General features: G+C 51.0%; 1 protein-coding gene across 1 annotated transcript; it reads right to left on the reverse strand.

Annotated features, from left to right (window-relative positions):
* Window positions 1-2037: 2037 nt before the first annotated feature.
* Window positions 2038-18799, reverse strand: RALY (RALY heterogeneous nuclear ribonucleoprotein). The gene is made up of 8 exons (XM_009872988.1): window positions 18544-18799; window positions 14632-14704; window positions 9595-9642; window positions 9233-9393; window positions 7431-7544; window positions 6709-6854; window positions 2511-2559; window positions 2038-2252 (listed from the first exon to the last, which is right to left on the reverse strand). The coding sequence occupies exons 1-7, from the start codon at window positions 18797-18799 to the stop codon at window positions 2515-2517; spliced, it is 843 nt and encodes a 280-aa protein (XP_009871290.1). The 3' UTR covers window positions 2038-2252; window positions 2511-2514.
* Between the last annotated feature and the right edge of the window lie 5802 nt (window positions 18800-24601).

The following is a 24601-nucleotide window of genomic DNA, read 5'->3' on the forward strand; positions in this document are numbered from 1 at the left end:
ATGTGCACATCTGGCAACATGGCATGAGCTGAGCTTTGCTCTGCTGGGGCAGTGGCTGGGGAGGGAGCCAGAAGACATTGAGCTGAGGGAGCATTTACCTGCACTGTCGGCTTGTGCAAACGGGAAGCACAGCCTCATTTTTGCAGTCTGTCATGAGCTGGACTTGTGCAAAGTTCAGAGACGTAAAGGCCTGGATTTGTTGCTTGCTCTCCTGCAAGCTTCCAGGGCTCTAGAGGAGAAGTCCTGGAGCCCTTGTGAACCCAAATGTTTTGCTCAGCCCCTGAGAACTCAGATATATTGCAGAGCCCAGTGAGATATACCTTGTGCAGGGCAAAGCAAATCCTGTGGGCAGAGTTGGAGCTTGGAAAGATTTGTCTGAAACAGGGAAAAATGTCTCTGTGTGTATGACAGAGAACAGAGTGAAAGCAAATTAGATTTCTTTCTTTTATTATACAGGATTGTATGTACAAGGTCACCTTTCTCCCAAACATCAGCATCACAGTCAGTTCATAGCAAAAACTGCAGCTCGTCTCTCAAAGCCTAGAAAACAGCTCTACAACGGCTCAGTACAACACAATGGATAAATTGTACAGGAACCAGAAAAAGGTCGGGGAAAGCACGGTTATCCCTTTAATCCCTCATGAATTACTCGAAACTAAGAAATGCAAATAAAACATTGTGCTTCAAGAGCCATGCTTGCTCCAGGATGGCCCTCAGGGGAGGGAAGTGTTGCCCCCTGGACCTGTTTTCCTCTCTACCCTTTGAAGAGAGATGCCGTAGATGAGGTCTGGCTTTGAACGCTGGGGCAGAAAGCAGGAATCTCTTTTTCAGAGCTCCCTGTATAAGACCTGGGGATCCACGTGGTTTGTGGGAGATTTTTGACCAAAGAGAAGGTGTGCACACCGTTCTGGATTCACTGATGTGTGTGTGTGTTTTGGAGGGGAAGAGGGGAGATGGGCAGGACACATCTGATCTGAATAAAGTGCTGCGTGAGTCTCAGTCCCATCTACCCTCAAACTCAGAAAAAAACCTGGGTTAAGCCCACGAAGGAGGAACGACCAAGAAGAGAAAGGCTGAGAGACCTCGTGGGTGTTGTGGTGTAAGGGGGCTCCCATGGCAAGCCTCTGCTTGGAGGACGCGGCGTGGGTGAAAAGCAGCTGGGATTTGGGTAGGCAGGGGAGGTGCCGGCATGCCCACATGCATCGTGCTCGGGGTAGTCACCATGACCAGTCTTGTTACGCTCAGGGAAGTTCTCAGGCTGCGCAGACCCCTCAGACTGGTGATGGAGCACAGCCCTCACAGTCAGGAGCGGGAGCTGTTGCACCGCTCTCCTGGGGTGTCGGGAACGGGGTGCAGACCCAGCGAAGCTGAGTCGAGGAGACGCGAGCACCCTGGGGGAAGGGGCTGACGTCTCTGCTGCTGGGCTGGAGGAGTGGGTGGATTGCGTCCCTTCCAGGGAGCAGCTGGTCCAAGAAAAGGGTCTCATCCACACATTCCCCCTCTGCAGAGCCTTGCTCCACCTTTACAAAGTGGTTTCCCAGCAGAAGTTGAGGAGATCAAACCAGTGAAGATGACGGATGCTTTGTTTCTCCTGCTTTCCTGCAGGCAGCTTCCCTTCCCTTTCCCCTTCCATCAAGGAGGTGCAAAGAGCAGCAAACACCAGCTCCGGCTCCTTTCCACCTGGAAGTGACCGTGTACCCGCGGCAGCTCATGGGGTACAGGAGCCGTGACAGGAGGTGACTGTTTTGGGAGGACAGCTCACCCCACACCCTCTCCCCCAACATGACCTTTAGTGTGAGAACACAAATTGTCCGAACTGAGACAGTCTTTTTCCCCCAGTTAGCAAATGGCTCTTGCCTAGTGTGGGAAAAAAGGTCTTTACTGGGTTAGGCTTAGTCCTCCCTCCGCTCCTACAAAAAGCTCTATAACATCTCTTGCCCCTTTTGGTGACGCAACTGCTCTCCTGTTGTCCGGTCAGTGATGGTTACGGATTGTGGAGGGTTTGGTTCCTGCCTCTCCTGGCTGCAGAGCTCCGGATCCGTCGCACGGGGTAGTGGGGATTCACTGGGATGATGAGTTTTCTTCGTCTTTGCTTTACAGATGGATGGAAGATGTCGGGCCGTGTTTCTCCTTTTGAATGCCAGGTGGAGATGACAGCAGCACTTCGATTCAGCTTGTCTTGCTCAACGTGCCAGGACAGGGTTTAGCCTCGTGCTTTCCTCACGCTGTTGCTCACTGCTGTTCTGAAGGGGCTGCAAGGAGACAAGAGGCAGGGGGGAGGAGGAGGAAAAATGTAGATAATTTTCCTTGAACCTCAAAGATTTGTGATTTAGGAAAGGGACTGAGGGGCTGCTCAGTGACCCAGCAGAGCAGCCAGGCTCAGTGCTAGGGAAACACAGAGGATCGGCGGAAAAGAACATCTTTCTGAAGGGGCACCACCTCCCCTAACATGCATGGAATGAAAGCTTTTGCTTGGAATCAGCCTCTCAAAAACACTGTGTGAGCTGTACCTGGTTACTGTAGTCTGGCATCCTCCGCATCTGTGTAATGGCTGTTCTCCTGGAGGAAAAAAGGGAACCAGAAAACAGTAAATCACCACGGGTGCCTCCTGCCTTACCTGGGCCACCGTGACACCTCACCTGTGGTGAGCATGGTGCAAGAGCTTGCCCTCTGCAAGCTGTGTCAGGTTGCTCAGTGTGCTGGAGAACACACCTGGTGCCACCGCTGTGGTTTCTGGCAAACACAATCCTAGAACAACTCAAAACTGTCTGCTGGCTCCTTATTCTAGGAGGGCTCTGCCAAAGGGATGTGTCATTCCCTCTTGGATTTTGAAGCCTGGCTGCTGCTGAATCTCAAAGGGATGAAATAAAGCCTGGCCATCCCTTGTGTAAAGTCAGGTGTTTGATCTGGGCTACACAAGAGTCAGCACCTCCAGTGAGCACGTCCCAGGGAAGGTCTTCAGCCAGCGGCACGAGTTGCCATGCTCAGAGTGGATGCCTAATTTCTCCAAGGTCAAGCGAAATCCATGCTCACCACTCTCCTGAAGCTTACTGCGTGTGCTTGCACAGCTCATGCCTTGTTGTAGCACTGTAAGAAGTTAATTTGGGACCTAGAAATGGCCCACACCCGGAACGGGCACTCCTCAATTACCGGAGCTGCCCAGTGACACTAAAGTGCAGTCAGTCTGCAATGGCAAATCGTGCAGGTGTAATGACTGCTGCTGAGCACAGAAACCAGTCCCAGTTTGCAGCAGAACTTATCATCCAGAATAACGCTCATAGTCTTCATCGCTCCAAAATGATGCTGAACTAATCCCTGTGCAAGAGTGGTTTGGAAAGCACAGCCCCTCCTGCTGCCGTTGTGCAATGCAGCATCATCCCAAGAATTTGCTGCTCAGCAGTAGCATTTCGCCTCCTGCATAGGTCAGATTCTGTGGGAAGATTTTTAGAGATGGAAAGGGATCCAGCAGACATCTGCAGGGGACGCTAGGTAAGCTGAAAAGAAAGGCAAGAGAGCCCCTTCCCAACCTCAGCAGCAGCAGGCTGGTTTAGAGGGCACTGGGGGGAAATAGGCAGATTTTTACCATCAAGGAGACCAACAGGGTCTCTGCAGAGACCCAACAGGGAAAAAGCCTCAGGACTGCAACAGATGAAGAAGGAGCAGCTGGAGACTACGCTCAAAGGAGCTGTGCATGCACCTCCCAAGAGAGGGAAGTCTGGAGGCTTGTGAGTTCTGGCGACAGAACAAAGGCTCCTTCTCTGTAATTACAGAGCAGCTAGCGCCCTGGGAACAGGCTCTTCAGGAAAGCCAGGTGAGGTGGCATGTGCTCAGGGCAGAGGACCAGCCCAGATGCACAGGGATTTGTCTTGGAGCAGGTGATGAGTCAGCTGAGAGCTGGTGGGTAAGGATCAAGGGACAGCCCAACGTGGTGACATTACGGCAGGCGTCTGCTACAGCCCACCTGAGCCTACGTCTCCTCTGGAGAGCTGGAGGAAGCCTTCTGATCGCAGGCCCTTGTACTCCTGGGGGACTTCAACCACCCTGGCACCTGGTTCGAGGGCAGCAAAGCTGGGTGGAAGCTTCTGGAGAGCATAAAGAACAACTTGACACAGCTGACTGACATTCTTCTGGCCTGCTACTGAAGACCAGAGAAGAACTGCTCACAGATGTGAAGATGGAGGTTGGTAGATGTGTCGGTACCCCAGCAGCAAAAGGAAGGCTAACAAAGTGTAAGCTCACTGCTCAGTGGGGCAGGTGACCAAGGGATCTAGGGACAAAGCACATGGAAAAGGCCATGGTACTTGATGCTTCATTTTTTTCCTTCTTGGTTTTCACTGGTCTGGTCTGTCTTCTGGCCTCCAAGGTCCATGAGCCTGGTGGCAGAGCCTGCAGGAATGAAGTGTTACCTACTTTATCCTTCCTGTCTGGCCACCCTCTCTGAAAAGGGCACCAACTCACATTGGCTTCATCCTTGTCCCTCTCAAGGGTACTCCCTTAATGCTGGGGGATCCCTTCCATGATACCAGGCGTTGACGGGCTGGTAAGGGACATTTTTTGCATGCATGTAACATTTCAGATATCTATAGTAAGCTTACACAACCGTCTTTGTATCCCATACTAACTTTAAGTGTAATAAATATAGTAGAATATTGACCGCCAATCCAACTGTACTTACTAAATATTTTACATTCCTAAAATTAATGATCAGAACTCAATAAACTACTAGGTCAGATCTTTCTGAACGACCTCTGTCTCTTCTCCTGCAACACCACTGCCCCTCAGAGCCAAGGGTAGGTGATGTTTTTAGGGACTGGTGTGGGCACCATGTGCATGGACAGCAGCTGGTGAAGGCTACACTGATGTGTGTAGGCCAATGAGATGAGGGATAAAGGAGTCACTCCCCACAAACTGGAAAGACTTCCAAACTATTCAGTGTTGTAAGGTCAGGAGCAAACCAGAAATTGATGGCTTTTGGGGGTTGCCTTGCAGCATTTAAGAGAAGTGCACACATCCATCTGCCTCGTGCTGAGCACATGTGAGCCTGTCTGATGTTGGCAGTAAAATATTTCTGACCTCAATGCCACTTTAGGACCCGAGGGCTACAGAAAATAGAGATGGAAGGGAGCTGAAATAGTCATTTTGCTCATCTACTCTTAATGAAGACCAGCTCTTCCTAAATCATTGCTAGCAGATGCTTGTCCACTCTGTTTTCTTATCCCACTAATGGAGAAAAGTCCACATTTTTCTGTTGACAGGCTGTGTACTGCTTTATCATCATTATAATCAGCAAGTTTCCCCCTAATTTCTACCATCTGTTTCCCTTGATGTAATTCAAACCTGGCCTTCCTTATCATAATTGACACAGAGATGGAATCCAGCTTTTGCCTTTCTTCTTTATAACCTCTGTTATGGGGTCTCCCCTTAATCATCTTATCTTAGATTTAGTAGGAGTCACGGACTTCAGCTCTGAGGCCCCAGAAACCAACACAGCTGAAAGACTGTTCAGATCCCTCATCCACCGTGATTAAAGTGGGGCACAGTAGAAGAGCAGAACCAAGCTGGGAAGTGTTTTGAGTTTGAGGGGCTTTTTGGCCACGGGAAGAGTGCCGGGCAATGCGGTATGGTCACCCACGTGACGAGGGGGTGAGGAAGAAGAAAGGGACAGAATGATAGAACTATAGAGCCGTTGAGGTTGGAAAAGACCTTTAAGATCATTGAGTCCAACTGTCGTCCCAGCACTGCCAGGTGCACCACTAAACCATGTCCTTAAGTACCACATCTATACGGCTTTTAAATACCTCCAGGGATGACGAATCTGCCACTGCCCTGGGCAGCCTGTTCCAACGTTTGACAACCCTTTCATTGAAGAAGTTTTTCCTAATGTCCAATCTAAACCTCTCCTGGTGCAAGGGGGATGCTGAGCTTCATCCCCACCTCTGCTGCCACTAGTACCGAGAAGCAGCAGAGCTGTTGCAGGAACACTCAGTCCAAGCTCAGAGGCTGCCCTGACCTGTCCCAAGCCTCTGTGGGAGAGTCGTGCCAGCCAGCCCAGGAGTCTTAATTTGGGATAAACAGTGGTGCTGCCAGCAGTGATGCAGTGCCCTGTACTGCCCTCACCATCAGGGTACCTGAGAACAGGGCTCCTTCCATCCAGATGCTTTTTAGGCATAGAATTTGCTCACCAGCTACATCCTTATTTGGGGCAGGACTAGCACCAGTGGATATTAGGACAAACACCAGGACTAACTACTCGCCATGGATGTAGAGCATCATGCACATGGCTTGCTTAGACCCTACAACTATGTCACTTGGTGTCCATACAGACGAAAGGGCGTTGCAAACACACACTGTTAGGGGAAGTGCAGTTAATAAAATGTGTCCTGTCTTTGTCACACGCCTCAATCCATCTGAGAATTACTTGGGAGCCGAGAGACTCATTTCAAGCGTTAATCAATAGTTGTGAAACCAAAGACAAATGTGGTCTGAATTTCAAGAGCCAACCATGTTTCTCCGGCGTCTCCACATGCTTTTGCTAAGCCAATGCTTTTGCAAGCAGCAGAACAAGCTGTGAACAATCATGGGATTGAAATACATTTTCTTCTGAGGAAGGAAAAACTATTTTTCTGGGGGTTTAGTAAGTTCCAGTAAGACTGTGATCCATGACTGAACTCCTTTGGCTGGAGGGATGTATTACCCCAGCTCTCTTACCAGTTCATCTTCACACTCATCCCGTGCGAGACCCTCTTCCTCTCCCTCGTCCCCGTTGAGCGGCTCCTCCGTGTTGACCTCTGCCTCTGACGCCGTGTCCTCCTGCGAGAGCTCGCTTTTGCTGCCATCCGCCTTCTTCCGGACCTCTGCGAGAGCAAGAGCCAAGGATCAGGGGCTGGGGGAGCCAATGCCCGGAGCGTGATGATGGTACTCCAGTGGGGACCTGAACCCACGTGGTAGGTAAATAATGGATCTAGGGGGTTTGTTCCTGCAATGGGAGGTTTTGCCGATTTAAAGAAGCTGTTTGAAAGCAACACTGGAGGGCAGAGCAGGTCATGGTTCTGCGTCCCTCTGGAGTGTGAGAGGCAGAATAGAATAGAATAGAGCAGAGTAGAGTAGAGTAGAATAGATGTGTAATAAAATAGGAATAGAATAGAACAGAACAGAAATATAGAATAATAGAACAAAGCAGCAAATTAAAAAAAATAAAAACTATATTACAAAGCAAACAAATAAAATTCTTGTAATTTAAAACCACAATTCCGTAACGTGGGGGATTTTGACATGTAATTTTGGCCTGTGATTCTGCCCTGGAACCTGAGGGTCGACACTTCACTGTTAGAGCCCGGAGGATGCTCTAAGCTGGGAGAATTTCAAGGCTGGCTCCGCAGGGCTCTTCCCTGCACCCTTTGCCCTGAGACACCCACGTGCACCCAACTGACCTGAAGACACCTTCTGTTCTTCGGCAATCTGCTCCAGTCGGCCCAGGAGAGCGTCAATGTTGGATTTGATCTGTGTCAGCTCGGTTTTGATTGTTTGCAGCTCGCTGCACTTCACTTGGAGGAAGGAAAGAGCGAGAAAAAAGGCATTTAGAGTCCTGCAGAGCACCTGAGGCACCCGCCTCACCTCTCTGCCTGCCCAAGTTACCTCGCTGAGCAGGTTGAAAATATCAACTAGAAACCCCGTGCTAGAAACAGTGTTGATCTGCTGGAGGGCAGGAAGGCTCCACAGAGGGCCCTGGGCAGGCTGGATCAATGGGCTGAAGCCAGTTGTTTGAGGTTCAACAAGTCCAAGTGCCAGGTCCTGCCACTGGGTCACATCAAGCCCCGGCAGCGCTACAGGCTTGGGGAGGAGCAGCTGGAAAGTGCCCGATGGAAAAGGACCTGGGGGTGCTAAAGGACAGTCGGCTGATCATGAGCCAGCAGCGTGCCCAGGTGGCCAAGAAGGCCAACGGCATCCTGGCCTGGATCAGAATTAGTGTGGCCAGCAGGGCAGGGATTGTCCCCCTGAACTCAGCACTGGTGAGGCTGCAACTTGAACCCCGTGTTCAGTTTTGGGCCCCTTTTGTCCAGAAAGACATTGAGGTGCTGGAGCGTGCCCAGAGAAGGGCAACAAAGCTGGTGAAAGGTCTGGAGAACAAGTCTTAGGAGGAGCAGCTGAGGGAACTGGGGTTGTTTAGCTCGCAGAAAATGAGGCTGAAAGGGAGACCTTATTCCTCTCTACAACTACCATCCCTGGAGGTATTTAAAAGACATGTGTATGTCATGCCTAGGAATATGGTTTAGAATCATAGAATCATAGAAACACCAAGGTTGGAAAGGACCTCAAGATCATCAAGTCCAACCTACAGCCCTACACCACCCTAACACTAAACCATCTCCTGAAGTGCCACATCCAGATGGTTTTTAAACACATTCAGGGATGGGGACTCCAGCACCTCCCTCAGCAACCCATTCCAATGCTTTGCCACCCTTTTGGTGAAGAAGTTTTTCCTACTATTCAATTTAGTGGTGGACCTGACATTGCTGGGTTAATGGCTGGACTTATCACAGAGTGTAAGTCCACCGCCCTGGTCCTGCTGGCCACACTATTTCTGATCCAGGCCAGGATGCCGCTGGCCTTCTTGGCCACCTGGGCATACTGTTGGCTCATTTCAGCTGCTGTTGATCAACCTGATGATCTTAAGACTTGATGGATTTAAAGGTCTTTTCCAACCTAAGCGATTCTATGATTCTTTGACTTCATACTCCTCACATCCCTGGGGTCAATGTGTGGTGATGCTCACACCTCACTGCATGGTGTACCTGAGCTTGTCTGCATTATGATGAAGGGTGTGCAGGGCTAACAGGGGCTTTTGGGGCAGGTGAGGAGAGGCTGCCACTGCAGGGAGCAGCAATGCAACCTGCCCTCCTCCACAACCAGCCTCTGCTGCCTGGGAAAGCTAGCGGTGGGGCTGTGGGTGGTCGTTTGCACCCAAAAAGCCCATGTGTCCATTGCCCAGGCATGCTGAGGAAGCTGACACCGGGCTTTAGCACGCTCAGGTTGTACTCGCACCGACCTTTGCCGCAATCGCAGCCTGCAGGCTCCTGAAAAGCCCTTGCTTGGGCTGCAGTTTCCAAATGTTTTCGGTTTTTTAAGGTTTTCCCTGGGAACATCTAGCCTCATGGGTGACTGCCTGGGCACAGGAGGTCCACGCACACACCAGCCTCCAGCTCGTCCCACCGCACCCCCTGCCCAAACTCACGCTTCAGCTTGGCCGAGCTGTTGGCGATGGCAGCCGACCGGGCGAAGAGCTTGACGGGGAGCGTCGCCTTCACGCGCCGGACGAGGGGGATGGTGACCCGCGGCCGCTTCACAGGAACCACCCTGGGCACCGGAGAGACTCGTCCCCGGTATTCAAAGAGCCTGGGGGGAAGGACAGGAGGGCTGATGAAGGCTCACCGTGCCGGCAAATGGAGCCCAAGCAGGGGATGAGTCGGGGGGCAGCCTGGCTGTCGGACCCCAGCTTGCACCCTGCACCCCAGCTCGCTCCCCACAGCAGCAGCCCTGCTGCAGGGAAGGTCTTGTCCCACAGAAAACCCCTTTGGTGATGCCTCCCCCGCTCACCTGTCGTAGAAGTCGTCTCTGTAATAGTCATAGTCGAAGTCGTAGCTGCTGCAGAGACAGGGTTAATTAGTGCTGGCAATTTATTATTATTACTCCCTCATCACTTGCTGAGCCTCCCAGGTCCTTTATTTATGATATTTTCTTTTTTCATACCATATATAATTGTTGGGGAGAAGTCAGGAAGGAGATACTAATTTAACACCTTTGCTATTGAAGATGTTTAAAACTCTCTCCTCCCAGCAAGTCGTTTTCTTACGCTTGAACTGCATTTTAACCTGAAGATGGAGAAATGTATTTCTCACTCCCTGGAGACCCACTAACACTTTCCTCTCTGGCTGCAGCTGTTTTTTCACAAGGCAAGACAAATCAGGTGGTTACAGGGGGCAACCACAGCTCTCTGGAGACAAGACCGTCCCTTGAGGTATTTCACAGACGTGGAGATGTGGTGCTCAGGGACATGGTTTAGTGGTGGAATTGGCAGTGCCAGGCTAGTGGTTGGACTCCATGAGATTACGGTCTCTTCCAACCTGAACAATTCCATGATTCTATGATTTTATGGTGCTGCCTGGTGCCCTGGCACACTCAGCAGCAGGGAAGAGCCGTGCTGGTGAACGTACCAGCTCCCTCCAGCTACACACTGTGTCCGCTTCCCTCCTGCGCTGCCAGCTGAAGTGATGCTGGGTAAAGAAGAAGTTATGCTGAAGTTCCCTCCTTTCTACTCCGAACAAAGAGAACGGTTATTGCAGCTCTTGGAAGCAAAGACAGGACAGATGTCCTGCATCATGAAACTGTCTGAAGTGGCTTATAAGAAAAAAAAAAAAGAAAGTCTGATCCTGACTTCCCCAAACCAGTGGGATTCATCTCACTTGGCTTCAGCCACTGGGAATGTAAAGAGATAAATCCATGCCAGGGTGGAAGAGGCAGCTCCAGGTCATGGTACCTCACATCCAAAGGCAGACATCTACAATACTGGCAGCTGAACAACTGCTTTTTTTTTTTTTCCCCCCCCTTCAAATCCAGCAGGCATAAAGAGAGTCCAGACAACCAGATCACTTAAAAGCCTTGACAGAACAGAGGGCTGAACTCAGGTGAAGTGAATCACCCTTAGACGCGGTGCGGGACACCAAATACTCTGATCCCAGCCTCTGGCAGAACAATTTTCAATTCCTGCTAACCACGAGACAGCCCTCAAGGAAGGCAGAAGGCTGAAATAAGGGAATTTTCAGAAGTCTCTGACTGTATGACCCTGCTACAACATGCCAGTGAGGTCACAGTTTAACAGACGATGCCAGGGAGGCAGTGGCTGGACGCTTTTACCGGCAGCCTTGGAAATCAGGTGTTGAGCAAAAGGTAGAAGAAAAAAAGCTAGCAAAAGCCAGTGCTCAAGCATGGGTGATTTATCTGGATGCTGTGTGCCTGAAAATTTCACTGCACGTAGGACAAACCTTCCTGGGACTGACGGATCATCCTTCAGTGACCCAGGCAGGCCTTCCTTTGTGCAAGGGAATAATTCTTGCCGTTCTTCCATCAGTTGGTGACATTGCACCCTTTGAAAACAAAGCAGCGACACTTAGGGTGGGAGGCAGCAGGAGGCTGTGCCAAGCAACACAGCGCTTCCACCTCCCGATGCATTTCTTCTGCTTTGCCTTTCTTTAGTCATTAAGTAACATTTTTTTAATGGATCGCAAAGTTCCAAACCCCAAATCTTCATAATTGGAGGGCAATTGTTTGTATGCGCTGCCTTTACATTTGCGGTGCCATTTCTGAGTGCACAGCTGAATAGCAGATGCACATTTGAGCTGGGCTTTTAATTACTGGCTGACAGCCCCGCGCCGATAATCACCAGTGACACGTTGTGCTCGGCTCACGTCCTTCTACTAACAGTTGCGCTACCTTAATTACCGCAGCAGTAGAAATCAGGCCCACTGGGAAAAACTACTTGGAAAATCTGGCACTGATCCAATAAGGAGTTTTTATCATCTCCTATGAGGTTCCTTCTAAAGGAATGGGAATCTGGAAATGTGGGAAGGGAGCGGGGCATTTCCAAGATGCTGCCGTAGGGCTGGCCGTGGGCTTGCACATACCCTTACTGCCAGCGTTGGGTCAGAGAATCATAGAACATTTTCAGCTGGAAAGGACCTTCAAGATCAAGGAGTCCAACCCCTGTTTCAGCCCTATCAACACCACTAAACCATGTCCTTCAACCCAACACCCACTCGTCTCTGAAACCCCTCCAGGGACGGTGACTCCAGCCCCTCCCTGGGCAGCCTGTTCCGATGGCTGACAACCCTCTCAGTAAAGAAATTCTTCCCGATATCCAACCTGAGCCTCCCCTGGCACAAGTTAAATCCATTTCCCCTCGTCCTATCACTCATCACTAGGGTCCGCTGGGATTGAGACGACTGCTCGCCTCCTCCTCTGCCCTGTGGTTGGTTGCTCCTCAGTCCCGTGTGTATGGATTCGGCACCAGGGCTTGCCGAGACGTGGGAGGAGTGGATGTGGCTGGAGGTGGGTTCCCAGCAGCTTTTCTGCAGGGATTGTAATGGGTGAGGCAAGGGATGTGAATGCCAGCTGAGCTGGAAGGACATCATCCACTGGCATCTGCAGGCTGTGAAAATAAGTCAGCAGTTGGTGTCTGTCGCTGCTTGGGAGCTGCCAGACACTTGGTTGGTCTTGCAGTTCTTGCTTAGGTTGTCCTTGTTGTCCTTTTGGGTGTGGAGCAGTGTGAACACCAGCGTTACCAAGAAGGGCAGAGACTTGTGTCTCCAAAAGTCAAAGTGTGGCACTGGCAGACCACAACCACCCTGGAGCAGAACCACCTACCCTTCCCAGCCCATGGCAACGAGCAGCCAACTCAACAGCAGAGCCGGATCACCGGCACCAACCCAAACGTGGCCCAAAATGCTCCGGGAAATCCTGTCCAGGCATGCAGGCAAAAAAGTGTTGCCAGAAGGCAAAAGGTTTTGAGACAGAGTATGTGAATACCTCGGGGACACGGAGGTCCCTGTTGTGAAGACGTGAGAAAACTTATGATGGCACAAACCTGGGTGTTCGTTTTACTTACTAGAGGTAGATGGGAGGCTACATCCCAAAGGATTTCTATTAAACACCTGGACACTCCCCCAGATGGTGGATTGAGTAAGACTGGCAAGATTGTTGTTTCCTTTATGTCCAAAATGAGATTTCCCTTCCCCTTGATGCTCTCATACAGATTTGGAATGAGGTAAAGTAAAGCCCAACCTTCGCAAAAGTGATCTTAGGTGTTTAACACAGCATTTCTATAAATTACAGCGCTGTGATTTTTGAAGTCTAACATTTAGAAAAATTTACGATGGTTAGGGAAGCTAGAACCATGGCTCACTGCAAACCTGGATTCCCTGCTTTCCATGAGATATCGTAAGTCCTGCTAGTCCAGATGGCAAAGTTTAAACCTGACAGCCAGTTTGGGATGAAATATTGCTGAAGCTCAGAGCAGTGTAGTCCTCTGGCCCATATTTTAGCATATCTGTGCTTGTGGGAGAAAGCAAACCTCTCTTGTTCACACTCTCTTCATCTACGTGGCAGCTTGGAAGTCTGAAATATTGGCCATTTGAAAAGAAATGGATTAGTGGCCAAGGCACAGATGAGCAGTAAATGAAAAGCTCTTTACTGCAAGATGTATGGAACGAATTGATTTGTGTTACGGTTGCCAGCACCGCCTAAGTACTACACGTGCAGCTAAATATCAAGATTGGTGTTTTCTCTGCTTCCATACACCAGCGTGGGTAACACAGAGGCTACGGCCCCTCAACTGACATCCCCCTGTGAATCCAGAGGGCCAAGTTTTGGTGAAGGTCCAGGGTAGGAGGAAAAATCTGCTTGGTCAAAGCTGCAAAGGAAGAGTTTGGCTGAAAGACTCATGGAAGGGCTCCACAGGTGCCTTGGGGGTGGTGGCAGGAGGGTTGCTGAAGCTCTGGTGGGTTTGCTGATGCCAGAAGAGTGTTGTCACCGCTGAGGTTTGCCATCCCATGGCACACCAGTGCTGGACTGGATGGCTCAATCTGAATCATAAGTTTTTTCATTTCTCTTCAGCCCTCTCTCGTTTTCCTTTTTGTACAGTTTTCTCACAATTTCCTTTTTTACTACACCCACCTACAACCCTGATACTGATTTTAGTCTTTTTTTCCCAGCATCACACTTTCTCGCTCCTGACTCAGTGCCCCAGTCTTCCTACCAGGAGACTAACAGAAAAATAACGAGGATTTATAAATAAACCCCATTTTGGGATTTTATTTGGTTTCGGGTTCTTGAACCTTCTAGGGCATTCTCCAAACACCTTTATGAGTTTTCCCTTCTGCAACCACAGGTGCAAGAATTTAATGAGTTTCTCCCATATTGCCACAACTCCAGACTCTGAGGCTTAAACGAAAATCTTCACTTCTTGTGAAAATCTTGTTTAAGTCTCTAGAGGTGACAACAGCAGCACTGAAGGCTCACTCTCACATCTGTAACACCCTATCTCTCCCACAGACCTGCTCCACCTCCCACTTGTCCCTCTAGTTTCCTTGATCCCTTGGTCACTGCTCTCCTTAGGGCTTCCCCTGGTCACCCTCTTGGGCCACCCCCATTTGTTGCCCTGAGGGCTTCCTGCTTTCTTCTTTCCCTTTCCCCATCATTCTTCTCTTGACTTCTCCATCATCTTTTCTTAAATCATCCCTGTTCCTCTCAACACACGCCACTGTGCCCCACTCTTACTCCCCCGCTGGAGGAGAGAGCTCCTCTTGGTCCACCTCTTTCAAGACCTCAGCTGTGGTTACAGCAGGTACCACCCGCCCTTCTCCAACCATCTCCAGGTCCAACCATTCACAAGTTGGACCATGCCCATGGGCGTTGGCCAACCTTGGGTCTGCCACCAATGCCTCTCCTCCCTGCAGCCCACCAAAGGCCAAGGAGCCCATGGGAGGGAGACGATCTGAACGTGCAGCCCAGGGTAGGGGTCAGAAGGAAAATATTAAGCTGGAGACCTCCCGGCAGGGAGGCGGCATGGCGGAGACCTACCTGTACAATGTGGAGGCTGCTCTCTTCAGCCCTTTAGGTCTGTTGGGTTTGGGTTCCCCGGCCATGTTGATATCTGCAACGGACGGACACACAGCTGTGACATGGCACATCCATGCTCACCGGCAACCCTATCCGAGCATGGAGCGTGAGAGGCTGTGCACAGCCCTGCCACCAGCAGAAAAACACCCCTCCTTACCTCCCACCACACTTCCACGTGCTTTTGGCACGTTCAGGGCCCTGCTGGACCTCCACCAGAAGGCAAATACATTCTTGCACTTGGCAAGCCTCTTCCACGACGAAGCTACCAACGATGTATTTTTAAGTTGGTGCCCTGCACGCGGTCTAAGCCATGCACATAAATTCAGGACAGGCTTCTCAGGAGACCTTGGCACTGTTGTAAGGCACAAACAATATCTAAAGCTGCACGCTCCTAACCGCTAACAATTTATCCCTTGCTTCTTCTAGAATAAAAATGAATGCTAAGCACGAGCCATCACGGTGGACCGGGCTGTGTTAAAAGCTGCACAGGGTGCAGAGACATGCCTGAAGCTACCCCGGCTGACCTCGGAGGAGCATCTTCTACCAGTGGAGGTGAGAAAGAGCTCTTCTAATCCGCTGAGGAAATTTCATTCCTCGGTCTCGGTGCCAAAGCATGCTTTTGACATGACAATAAACCGATGCAGCCAATTTCGTGGAGGCTGCCGAGAGCCAAGCAATCTTAACGCAGAGAGGTGAGCAGTTTGGAGCACGAGGCCTCATCTTCTCTTCATTCCTTGGCCCGGGAGCGAGCAAATTCCCTACTGGCTTCTCCCATCAGCTCTGAATTTTTCTGTTCTTCAGGTCCTTTCTGTCTAAATAAGTGCCAAACCTATGGGCATGCCAGATCTGAGCCAAGCAAGGCAGGATTCCCTTACCAAAAGCACCGTTGGGCTGTCCCACAGCTTTGGGACAGGACCCAGAGGAGCCCGGACATGCTCCTGCGGCGCTGCCTTGCTGTGCAATCCCTCAGGTGCATTTTAGGGTGTCTCCTACTGAAGCTGGAGCTTCATTTATAAGTTTGCATAACGAGTGCGGTATTAGAGCACCGCTGAGCCGTTATATTCGACGTTCCTCTGGAGGCACAACGCAATCAGAGCGCGTGGGTTTTTTTACTGCCTTCCACCCTCCATCCTCCCACATTCAACCGCTAAGGGCAATCCAGGAGATCCTCGAGCCTGCGCCCTCGCAAGGATGCGCACGGCCACGGGACAGGTCCGTGGACCGCCACTCGCAGAGCGAACACCACACATGTGGCTGCCTTTCGGAGGCTGTTAAGCATCACAACGCTTTGGGCAGCGCTGTTTGCTGTAAAGGAAGAGACGAATACACCCGTGCTCAGCTCTACTTCCCTTGTCTCGAATCCTTTTTGCTGTCAGGGTGCCTCTTGCCAGCTGCCACTCAATTTTCTCCCAAAACAGAGAGCTAATGACAGCACCGTGCTGATTAACACCCTTCCAGGGAGAGACAATGAAAGCCCACTAGCGGATAATGACAACAATTAGCTCAATTTGCTGGTGCACAGTGCTAGAAATAGCACCGCGGAGCCTTCACCAGTGCACGCAGACAGACCAGGAAATTTATACTTTCAACCTATAGTGGCGACGGGCAGGCAGATCCCTCAGGATTCCTTTGATAGTGAACAAGGAGAGACGAGGTCAGCACGCACATCAGCCTGGATGGATTTTTGCCTCTCATTCCCCATTCTGGCTCCCTCCTCTGCACCACTGAATCCATCTTGCTGGCATCTATCTATGCCTCTCGCTCATATCCAGGCACTTCTGGCCACACTAAATGGGGAGGTCAGGCTCTGTCTAGCCAGCATGGTAAGGTCAGGTTATGGGGTGGATCCAGCTGCTGTTGCAGAGCTCCCCTCCCCAGGATGGTAATTGCCTCCTGCAAGGACAGGGGGGTCTGGGAGCCTCTGGAGAAAGCACAGAGGTTGCCAGGACCTGCCTGGCAGAGCAGTCCATATCCCAGCAGAGGATGGGCTACAGCCAGGGTTTCAAACACCTCTGTTGTGTCATGCACTCAGTAGCCTGCTGATCAGTTAAAATGCAGGCTTGATCATTTGCATGTCTGGTGACAAAAGAAGAAGGAAAAAACCAGAAGAAACACTATTAGACCACGTAGCTTGAGAGCTGACCTTAGCTGGGCGAGGAGAGCTAGAAAGGTGCTGCTGGTTTGGCTCATTCATTGTGGCACGTGCTGGAAAATGTCACCCGTAAATCATCACTGGCACTGGGGAGCAGATGGAGGCTGGACCCTCCTGCCATCACCAGCGTGTGGAACTGTCCTGGGGCAGCAACGTGTCTGCCACATCCTCTGCTGACCCCATCGTGGCCTTCCTCTACACACTGCTACGGGGCCATCATCTCCTCTTCTTTAGGGGAGACTTTATACCTTGTTTTGTGCAAAGACGTTTTCTACCCACATTGTTCAGCTCTCCGTCACTGTTGGATTCTCCTGAAAGGGGGGCGTCCCTGTGTTTATACCGGTCCAGGAACAGCATAGAAAGCCTGCTGAGCTCTCCTCTGGTAAGACTGGCCCGTGAGGGGAAGGCAGATGAAAGAGAGCTGAATTTGCACCTTGTCCAGCACATACATAGGACTCTCAGCTATAATAAAGTCCTCTGTCTTGCCGGCATGCCAGACCTCTGGGACCCGCGTTGAGCGGAGAGTAAGAGGTTCCTCTCACGGTAAACATTTAATCTCTTTCTTTGGCTAAGTGTCTCCTTTCTCTTAGCTGCATCTCCTGTATGTCTGAATCGTCACAACTCTGCTCCCCAAGGCCCTCCTTGACAGATTTACGGACTCTGCACACGTGGGCGATGCCCAGGCTGGAAGCATCCCCGGCACACTGCGCTTTGCCCTCGGTCTGCAGTTCTGCTCTCAGGACTGTAACAGAAGCGAAAAGAAGTTTCTCGTATTTGAACAAACCACCGATGGAAACAGCACGCTGTCTCACAAGATCAGATCTGGCAGGTACCTTTTATTTCAGACTGCTGTGCCAGAAGCAGCATGGGAATGGGCTGCAAATCACTTTCCTCAGTGCCCAGTGTCCACTGCTCGCAGGAGGCTTGGAAATAACAATTTTTCATTAAAAACACAGTCTCCAGTTCCAATTCCCAGCTTGGAGACGGTGACAAGAGCTTCTCAGCATGTGCCACTGCAGAGCAATCTTCAAAACACAGATGAAGCCGGGGTGGTTCGGCTGGCTATTCCTTATCACACGGTAGTGCCAACGCAAGATTTCCATCTGCCTTGGGGAGAAGTTCTCTCATTTAACATCAGCCCATTAGAGCTAGTCTGAGTGAGACAATCACCTCTGTGACAGGTAAAGGGTTAAGGCCTGACCCAGAAAGGGAAGCAGGCAATGCCTCTTCCCACCCTTGATCTTCCCCACCAGATCAAGGCAAAGATGTGGGATGATTTGGAACTGTGGCTTAGCTTCTCCAATCACAGCCTCCAACATGGGTTTTGGGCCACAGTGTCACAGCCCCAAGGGTACCAATATACACAAATGGCCACGATCAGCCACACTTCTGACCCACACGGGACGTGGGAGGCTTCGGGCACTACCTGAGCTGTGCTGTAAGAGTGCTGATCTCCAGCTCTGTCACAGCCGTGCCTGTGCCTGGCCACGGACTCTGCTCATCCTGACCCACTGGCTGACTTCCCAACATGGCCTTACACCTGCCTTGTCACTATGGACCTGCTCAGTCATCACCAGGTTGTGGCTGACCTGCTCACCATCACTGGACCTGACCCTGACCTATAGATTGACCTTCACCTCGCCATCCCTTGACCATCCCCAATGGAGGAAACAAACCCGTCCTGCACTTGGACAGCCAAGGGGGCTGAAGACACTACTCACCCAGCGTCTGGCCAGCAAGCACACGCCCGTTCTCACCCAGGACAGCGGCACGCGCGTGCCTCTCGTTGGAGTACTGTACGAAGGCGTAGCCCTTGTGAACGGAGCAGCCCACCACTCGGCCATACTTGGAGAAAATGGTCTCCACATCTGACTTCTTGACCACGGCTGTGTTGAGATTGCCAATGAAGACTCTGGAGTTGATGGACTTGGGGTCATTCTTGTTCGTGATGTTGCTCGTCTGCACTTTCAATGACATCTTGAACACCTGAATGAACAAATCAAGAGTCAGGAAGGTCTGCAAGGGAATCACCAGAATCGTAAAAAAGGGGTGGGGGATAAATGTCCCAGCAAGTCTGGAGTGAGAGAACCAGGCTCCTCAGCTTCAACTCATCAGAGCTGAGGGATCCCATCTCCAGAAAGCCTCAGTGTGCTGGGGAGGTGACAGTCACAGCCGACGCAGAACTCCCACTGGAAATCCTCTTATCAGGCTGACAACCCTCTTATCAATCTGGTTGCTTTTAGGGAACAAACCCAAGATTTAAATAAAGTTGATGCCTTTAAGGCTATTGAGCTTTTACCTCTCTGTACTGAATCACAATTCAAAGGACTGTCCCTTTGCATCCAGCACCGTTGCTCACGCCCAACATTCCCAGCACAGGCTAGCTCTCACCATGCACAGGGACAGCCTCCTCCCTGCAGATCCACACTTGCAGCTGGGGAGGACTCAAGTTTTTTGGATGCAGATGGAGAGATTTAAGAGGTGAAGCCGCCCACATGCTCCTATCTGCACTCTGCTGCCCGCCTGAGCGTTTACTGGATTTTGAGTTGAATTTTGTGCGAACAGGAGGTGTCACTGTTAGCTTGGAAATCACTAAAGCCATCAGCCAGACCAGCTGGAAGCCACCCCAACACTTCTTCCCATAGCTGCAGTGCATGATCCTGCAAGTTTCTTGCCTGAGGTGTTTCATGGGTAGCCCCCAAGAACAGGCTTCACCCCTAAGGGCTAGGAAGACCAAGGGACAGGGCTGGAAATTCTGTGAAATTAAAGCTAGGCTGGCTGCCTATCAGGCTGCAGGCTCACACTTCTGTAGCAAAAATTACAGCTGTCCAAAGGCATAATTTTTATTTTCCTCTTCCAGAAGCAGAGGGGATGCTTTGGGATCCCTATTGTGTGCTGCATACGCAGTGCATGGTTTTTAACTGGGAAAAGACAGCTCGGAGCAATGGAAGTTACTTTAGGCTGCACATTTTGGTGTTGCTCTTCCCCAGTCCCTTCCAGCAGCACCCAGAGGTGCTCCCAGTGCCTGGGGCAATGCCACCAGCATCTCCACAGCTCCAGGCGGTCACTGAGTCCGGCATAGGGGACAAACAGCTAAGCAGAGTCACAGTGTCCCCTCCCTGGTAGTCCCCAGCATCTGCTCCTGCCCTGGGCAGAGCTAAAGCACCACCTGGGTTTGGCTCTCTGGGTGCAAAGCCTGGGTTTGCCACCCCTGAGGTGGGGACAGTGGCAGCTGCCAGACTGCAGGGGTGCAGGTCCTGTGGACTTGGTCTCCCGGGTCCTGAAGTCCTGGGAAGCTCTGCTTGCCCACAGCCGAGCCTACCTGAGGCACTGACAGCAGCAATGTGTGATGCTCTGGCTTTGCCCTAAACCACACCATTACGTCTCCTCTGCACTGCTCAGCAGGCAGGCAGAGCCCAGGAAAAAGCCACAATCATTTCTGGTGTGCTTTTTGGGGTTGCACCCAAGGCTTGCAAGAAACCCAAGTCCTCCTTCTTCCTTGTCTTCTGCACAGAGCTTCCCCACAAAAGCTCTGGTTGCTTCTAACTCCTCCTAAACCTGTTGGGGGGGATAACTTCATTATACTTATCTGCCCCCCTGCCAGGGGAGCCTCAGTTTGGCTGCTCAGGTGACGGACATCCTCCTGAGCTACCAGCCCTGCCGGACACCCAGCGGGGGCTGCTCCTGCCCATTTTGCCCGAGGGTACTTCCACCCATGCAGACAAACATCAAGAAGTTAGGGCTTGCCACCACTGGCTCTGGATCTCCAGGATCTGAAACTCTAAGAGGTAGAGAGACTCACCCAGCCCCACGCACAGAAGGTGCTCACAGCCTGGCCTGGGGAGACAGAGAGTCTCTTCACGCTGATTGCATCCTACAAGCTCCCAGCAGATGAGACGTGCAGACCTCTGGCTTTTTATTTTTGAGAGTATAAAGGACCAGACAGTCGTTTCTTTTTGTCATTTGAAGTCAGACCATACCGAGCGTTAGAGATACTTGTTGAGGCTGAGCCTCTACACAAAGGCAGGGGGAGGATGCGATGGCACAATAGATCTCATCCAGACCTAACCCCTGCGACTCCATTAACCCAGCCCTGAGGCTGGAAACAATCTCCCTGCTAAACCCAATCCGAAAACCAGTTAGACTCAGTCTGAGGCTGGCTCGTTATATTCTCCCTTTCACCCTTACAGACTGAAAGAGCCAGAGACTTGTTTTATTACTTTGAAAGCAATTCTTGGCAGACACGGTGTTCCTAAAAACACTGCAAAAATATAACTATAGGACAGCACTTTTAATGGCAACTAAGCAAATTAAATCCTCGCATGTGTGGCAAATGGTGCCCAATCTCTACATGTTGCTCCAAGTTCCAACCTATATAATAACACTTGTCTGCCGTAACTTATTTTTGCAGTTCAGTCTGGAAGAGGTTCACAAGGGAAGCTGTCCCCATTCCTGGTGCAGAGGTGGAAAAGCAAAGGAAGAGCCAAGGCTCTTTTCAGCTGTTTGCTCACTATGGGTACCCAGCTTGAGTTTCACTCAAAGACTCGTTTTGCAGAAATCCTGAGTACCTGCACAAAACCCAGCTGGAGGCTGCTCCACGATGGCCAATCCCCAGAGAATCTCCATCCTAAACCGCTGGGACCAGCTCAGAGCCTGCACATATGTAGGGTACCTGTAGCCAAGTAGCCCTGAATGGTCTTGCTACCAAAGGACACATCTGCTTTGTTGTGAACCCGTGGCTCTCCCTGCCCCGAGGTTTCAGCAATGTCGCAGGGCAGTGACTTCAACACGTGGGTTTACCCTTGGTGGCTCCTGGAGTCGCCAGTTCCCAATGCCTGTATTTTTTGTTTTATTTTTTGCCCTGGCACCTCTTTCAACCACACCAGAGCACACTACATGAGCATCTTTGCCCCCACTTAGCTGCTTCCCCTCTAGATGATGCACTCCCACTTTTCCATCCTTGCTTATCTGCCAGACAAGCACTCCATCACTACAGAGTTTTATTGCTGCTCCCCAAGTCTCAGCTTAGGGAAACCCCAGGCCACTGCTTGCCCAAACCCTTCCCAAATACAAAAAGAGGGCAGAAATGTCTTAGCTGTGAGGCTGGATCTCTGACCAGCTGTTTGCAGTTGCAAACACCAATTATATCAGGTCACTGAGCTCCTTAAATCTGTGTAGGAGGGATGTGGGCTAAGCTGTCTCTGTGCACGGGAACAGAAAAGGCTGTTGGGAGGATTCAGGTAGGATGGGTGGGAGTGCGGGGGCACAAAACGTGGTTTTCCCCAAATCTAGGGGGCTGTCCCCTCTTGGTGGGTGTGACACAAGCCAGCTCTGCTGCCATCCATGGGCCTTCCACTCTGTGGGTTTGCTTTAAAAACAAAAGAGCTGGATGAAGTGGAACCATTTCTCAGGTGGCACCAGATGGATCTTCACTTGGAGAAGGGCATCTCCCAAGGTATGACCTTGGCCACCACGGAGGTGAAGGGGGTGAAAGGAAACCCGCACCTCTCCCAGGTCCCCCATCCCCACCTCCTTATCTGGCTCCTGTGTCCTTCCCTCCATGCTTTCCCCCTATGCTGTTTCCTCTCTCCCTGACCTGGGATAGTGGGACCCCCCCAACCCCACAATTCCTGCGGCTGTAGGAGCTAGAGATGGGCCAAGTTACTTTCCCCACCCACTGCAGGGACCAATGATGAGGTGGGGAGCTCAACACCCACCTCCCTCGGTAAAGCCTTTCCCTCGACTCCCTGGTGGAAGCCCAAGTGGCTTCAGGGCTGTCTCAGGACACTGCAGGTCTGTGGCAGAGACATGCCTGCGGCTGCCGAGCAATGGGACGGGGCCACCAGATGGGAAACTCAAGGTCAGGCAAGGTGATGGCCACGCTGCTGGGAAAGACCTGGGAGGAAGCTAATGAGGACCTGACGTCTCTGCACATGGGATGCTCTCCTAGGGCCATGTGCCCACTGACTGCCAGCCATGCCCAGGCAGGGGGCAGGGTTTTGTCAGCGGGTGTTGTCCAAGGCTGAGGAGCTGGGACTTGGAGCTCTGAGAGTTTGGGCACCATTGGTGACATCCTCCCTTTAACAAGTGGCTCTCATTTTCCAACTCCGAAAACACCGCATGCTCAAAACTGCATGTTCAAAACCGTGCCAAGTGCTCCTCTGCTGCCCCACGCAGACCTGGCATCCCACGGAGTAAGTAGCCTCCCCTGCCTTCTCTGCCCCTTTCTTTTAGGATTTCTTCTTACACACAACATTCATTTTGCATCACTTATTGGCCCCCTTACTGTAACAACTGGAAAAGGACCTTTTACTCATGGTATATTAATATTTCATACTCCATATAGCTGCATTCAAGCAGAGAACGTTAATATACCACGTAAAAACCAGTGGGCTTGAGTCAGAGCAGAGTATCTCCGTGATATGTCTGATTAGAAAAATATACACAGCAGAGACGCCTATTACCATGTACCGATTAACATTCTGGTAACTATCCCATCTCCAGCGGATGCTTTTTCACAGCTATTGTTTTAACTCTCATCCCCCAGCTCACAACTGCAACAAGACAGATTTGAGTTGGAAAAAGAGAACAAGACAAAATGCAACTGGTAATAAGACTTGGACATAGACAAATGACTGTATAAAGGGGTCCTTCATCTGTAGGACCCCAGAGCAAGGACAGGTTAATGCACTTATCCATGTTCTTTGCAAAGCAAACGGAGGCCCACGTAGCAGAAGTCTGGGATGGAGGGGTGTGTGCCACCAGCCTCGCCGAAGCTTACAGAAATAACGTAACGGAACCTCCCAGGCCCAAATGGCCCCTAAGATATGACTTAAGGGTGAGATCATCAGAAGCTCTTTCTTTCCTTCCTGTGTGTTCCCATCTCCTTCCGCATGGGGAGGGACCCTGCAAGCTCTGCAGGGAATGGCAGCCCTGCCACACCACAGCGACCCCAGAAACACATCTGTGTGCACCTCAGCTATGCCGCCCTCGGCCTCTGCAACCACGCTTTGGCCACCACCCCTGCAACCTGACCCTCCCAAAAGTCCCAGGAGCACAGCTCCCCATGGATGGACCACCTACTACCCAGAGAATCGTGGCATTGGTTAGATTGGAGAAGACATTTGATGTCATCGAGTCCAACCATTGACCTGGCACTGCCAGGTCCACCACTAAACCACGTCCTTGAGCATCTGTCAAGAGTTTAAGGCGGGGTCAGCCACTAAACTCTGACAGACGCTCTCTGTGAGCCCCCTAGCACCTCCTGGGGGGGTAACATGGGAAGCAGGGAGAGAGACTGCGAGGTGGAAAAACACTCGAACGAGTCTAATTAAAGAGAAAGTAACAGAATAAGAATGAAGATGTTAAACTATATATAAATATTAGACAAGTATATGAATATATTCAAAGGCATACAAGAATGTTAATATGGATCCTGCACCTTCCAGAGAGAAGGAGACCCCAAGGAGAAAAGCCCCAGATTGGGCTCAGCAGCAGACAGGAGCGCCCAAGCCCAGAATCCCAATGACAGTCCAAAAAGAAATTCAAACCAAACACACAAAAAAAGAGCAAGAAAGTGAGCTGTGCTGCTCCTACCCAGGAAGACAACCTGTCCTGAAGAACAGAGCTCCTCCATAGTGTGAAAACAGGATGGGTACCCCCAGCAGCCCAGAGAGAGCTGAGGAACAACTCAAGGCAATGCCCCAGCACATCAGCACTAAAGAGCCCAGGGTTCTTCTGATGGGCCCTTTTATACTGAGCACCATGAGAAGGAATGCT

The sequence above is a fragment of the Apaloderma vittatum genome, unplaced genomic scaffold (assembly GCF_000703405.1).
Source record: "Apaloderma vittatum isolate BGI_N311 unplaced genomic scaffold, ASM70340v1 scaffold10137, whole genome shotgun sequence".
NCBI classification, from domain to species: Eukaryota; Metazoa; Chordata; class Aves; order Trogoniformes; family Trogonidae; genus Apaloderma; species Apaloderma vittatum.